The following is a 3,012-nucleotide window of genomic DNA, read 5'->3' on the forward strand; positions in this document are numbered from 1 at the left end:
TGGGCCATCCTGTCTGGGGGCCACCAGACCCCCAATCCTGTCTTCCCACTTGGCATCCCTCAGCAAGGTCTTCAGGGCCAGGAACACCCCTGTCCCTTGTCAGGCAGAGGAGAGATCCCCACGCTGAGTCACCCTCCCCCTCCGGGTCTAACCTGGCCCCTGCATCCCAGGGGGTTGAAACCACTCTAACATCTTAACCGCCACCCCCCCACCCCAAAGAAAAAAAGGCCCAGCCAAAGCCCAGGTCAGAAAAACCATTCTTGTTGGTTTAGTTATCAACCTCATCTGGGAGGGCTGGGGACTTGAAAACAGGAAACGACCCGGGATGGGGTTTTGTCACTTCACATACATACACGTGCGCCCACGCATGCACTCGTGCTGACCACATCCACAGCAAGTGGGCCCTGGAGGGGTATGTGTGGAGACACTTACTGGAAGCCTGAGAATAAAACAAGCTGTGCAAAGACATTGGACCACCAGGACACACACCCAACAGAAGGGGGTTCTAGGGGCCCAGGAGAGGAGAAAGGCAGAGTGGACTTGGGGTCCCTCTCATCGAACTCCTAACGCCCCTCCATGGCTCTGCGCCCCAGACAGTCCGGGAGCGGGATGAGGTCGGTGCCGGCGTGGAGAGGCCCCTTTTCTGCTTGAGCGTAGAGTCGGTTCTCAACAGAGATGAAGCTGCTGCGAGTGGAGGCCGGCAGGGGTGCCCAGGGGACGGGGCTCTGGCTGGGGAGCGGCGCCCACCTGGGTAGGGGCTGGGGTGGGAGGACCCGGTGCAGAGTTGCCGGGCTGAAGTAGCTGGTGTTGATGGTGGCATAGGGGATGTGGAGAGAGGTCAGGGAGGCTTGGCCGGCTGCCTGCAGGGGAGACGGGGAAGGAGGCTCAAGTGAGGCTCCACCTCGTGGCTCCCCACCTCCAGCCCCCTCCATTCCCCTCTCCAAAGCCATCCCCCGATCCTCACACTTGCTCTCCTCTGTGTCTGGGGGCTGCTGTGGCTGGGTGGCTGAAGCTTCATGACAGACCTGGGAGAGAGTTAGGAGGGTCAGAGGCAAAGCATGTGGCTGGCCCAGTGCCGTGGGGATTTGGATCAGCAGGGGCTGGGTCTCACCAGTGCCTTTGCCGACGCAGGAGGTAGAGGAGGTAGACACAGCCAAAGAGAAGGACCCCCGAAACCCCCAAGATCCCAGCCAGGTCAGCTCGCAGCATGGTGGCTGGAGTAGGAGCAGGGAGCCCTGTGCACAGGAGAGACATACTGGTTAGGTGCCTGGCACCCCCAAGTCCCTCCCTGTCCTCCCAGGGCCCCCTCTCCTCATCAGCCCCACCTTGGTCTGGGCTGAGGGAGATGTTCCCACAGGCCTCCTGGGAGCCCTCGGGGAAGGAAGTAAACTTGCAGCAGAAGGTGGTGTTGGGACTGGAGCTTCTCCCCTCGGACTCTTCCAAGGTGAGGGAGATGCTGGTTCTGGTTTCCCAGTGGGCCCGGCAGGCAGGGTTCCAGTGCTGGGTGCCGAACTTTGGGTGCAACACAGCCAGCGTGGTCCCTCCGGCACCATCGGGGCCCCCGTAGCTTACAGTCACCAGGGAGACAGAGCCAGATCCCAGGAATCCACAGCGGACAGTGAAGGACGGGGACTCGGTGGCCTCCATCTGAACCTGCACCCACACCTCAGGAGTCCCTGTGGGATATGGGCACAGGAGCTAGGACCCAGGCCTGGGTCTCTGCCCCATCCCCATGGCCTCTGCCTCTCTCTGGCCCCCACTCACCAGCAGTGATGCAGAGAGTCAGCAGCGCCAAGAGCAGGCCCAGGGCCCGGGGCCTGTCCATGGCTCCCCTCTGGCCCAGGCTCTGGGGGCTGCCGTGGTGGGGACAGCACCTGTGTTTCCGGTCTCATCGCAGGAAGTTTTTACGTGTGAGCGGGCCCTAGGAGCGCTGCTTGGTGCTGTCCGCAAACCTGCCCCACTTCCTTCTCTGTCTTCCTCAGGGTGGTGAATCCAGGGTCGAGGACCCCCTCCCTCAGGAGACTTAAAGTGACAGTGACAAGGTTTTCCCTGTCCCCAGGCTGTGCTGTAGTGTGAGCAGGCTGGTGGCTCAGGCTCCCTTCCCAGCCCTGCCTTAGGGTACCAACCCTGGGCAGGCTCTGGGGAAGGGCGGGAGGGGGAAGGGAACAGACGCCACAGGGGGACCTGAGATGTCCTTCCCGTGGGAGGGAGGGCCCCCCTGGTTTCTCCTTAGGAAGAAGGCTCTGACACCCCCCTCACCCCCAGCTAAGGGGTAGGGAAGTGGTGGAACTTGGGAAGAGGAAGACCTGTAAGCAGGAGAACCAGCAGGGGAGCTGCCTAAGGGGCAGGCACAGCTTGACCAGTGGCTTGCCTACGGAACTCTGCCCCATCTGCAGCCTTCCTTCCCACAGCTGAGGGCAACTGGTTTCTAGCTGCGCAGGCCAAAGGCGCATAGCCACCTGTGACTCTTCACGCATCTCCAGCCCATCAGGAAATTCTGAAGGCTTCCCATCCTGACCACCTGACCTCTTCTTACCACTCCCACCTCTCGGACACAAGCCATCTTTGCCCGCAAAGTGTTGCTGTAAATTGCTCTCCTGTGTATGTTCGTTTACAGAATGAAAATTGACCAGCATGCTGCTGTAAGCAGTGACAAGTGATCAGAAGGCTTTGTGTCCTGTCTCATCCTGTGCTGAGCTTGCATCTGGAGTGAGAGTAGCTTGGTGAGCTCAAGCTTAGAGCCACGGGTCTGTGTTGAGGACTCCTGTCCAGGATGTGGCGAGAACTGAGAGGTGGCCCCACCTCAGGGCTGTGGTCCCCTGAGGCCTGCCCTGCACACATGCCCCTGACTCAGCATCTCTTCTAATCCTGTGGTGTTAGCCAGTCGGCCTCTTAAGTAAACTCTACCACCCCATCCACACCTGAGAGGCTGGATAAGCAGGGCCTCCAGTCACTTCACTGCTCCCAGCCCAGGTAGCATTCATTCTCTCAACCCTTTGAACTTCTCTCAGG

General features: G+C 60.4%; 1 protein-coding gene across 1 annotated transcript; it reads right to left on the bottom strand.

The window, feature by feature from the left end:
- Positions 1-300: 300 nt before the first annotated feature.
- PVRIG (PVR related immunoglobulin domain containing) lies at positions 301-1,840 on the bottom strand. The gene is made up of 5 exons (XM_079946224.1): positions 1,765-1,840; positions 1,326-1,676; positions 1,112-1,235; positions 965-1,025; positions 301-860 (listed from the first exon to the last, which is right to left on the bottom strand). The coding sequence occupies exons 1-5, from the start codon at positions 1,823-1,825 to the stop codon at positions 564-566; spliced, it is 894 nt and encodes a 297-aa protein (XP_079802350.1). The 5' UTR covers positions 1,826-1,840; the 3' UTR covers positions 301-563.
- Between the last annotated feature and the right edge of the window lie 1,172 nt (positions 1,841-3,012).

Source organism: Stenella coeruleoalba, assembly GCF_951394435.1.
Source record: "Stenella coeruleoalba genome assembly, chromosome: 15".
NCBI classification, from domain to species: Eukaryota; Metazoa; Chordata; class Mammalia; order Artiodactyla; family Delphinidae; genus Stenella; species Stenella coeruleoalba.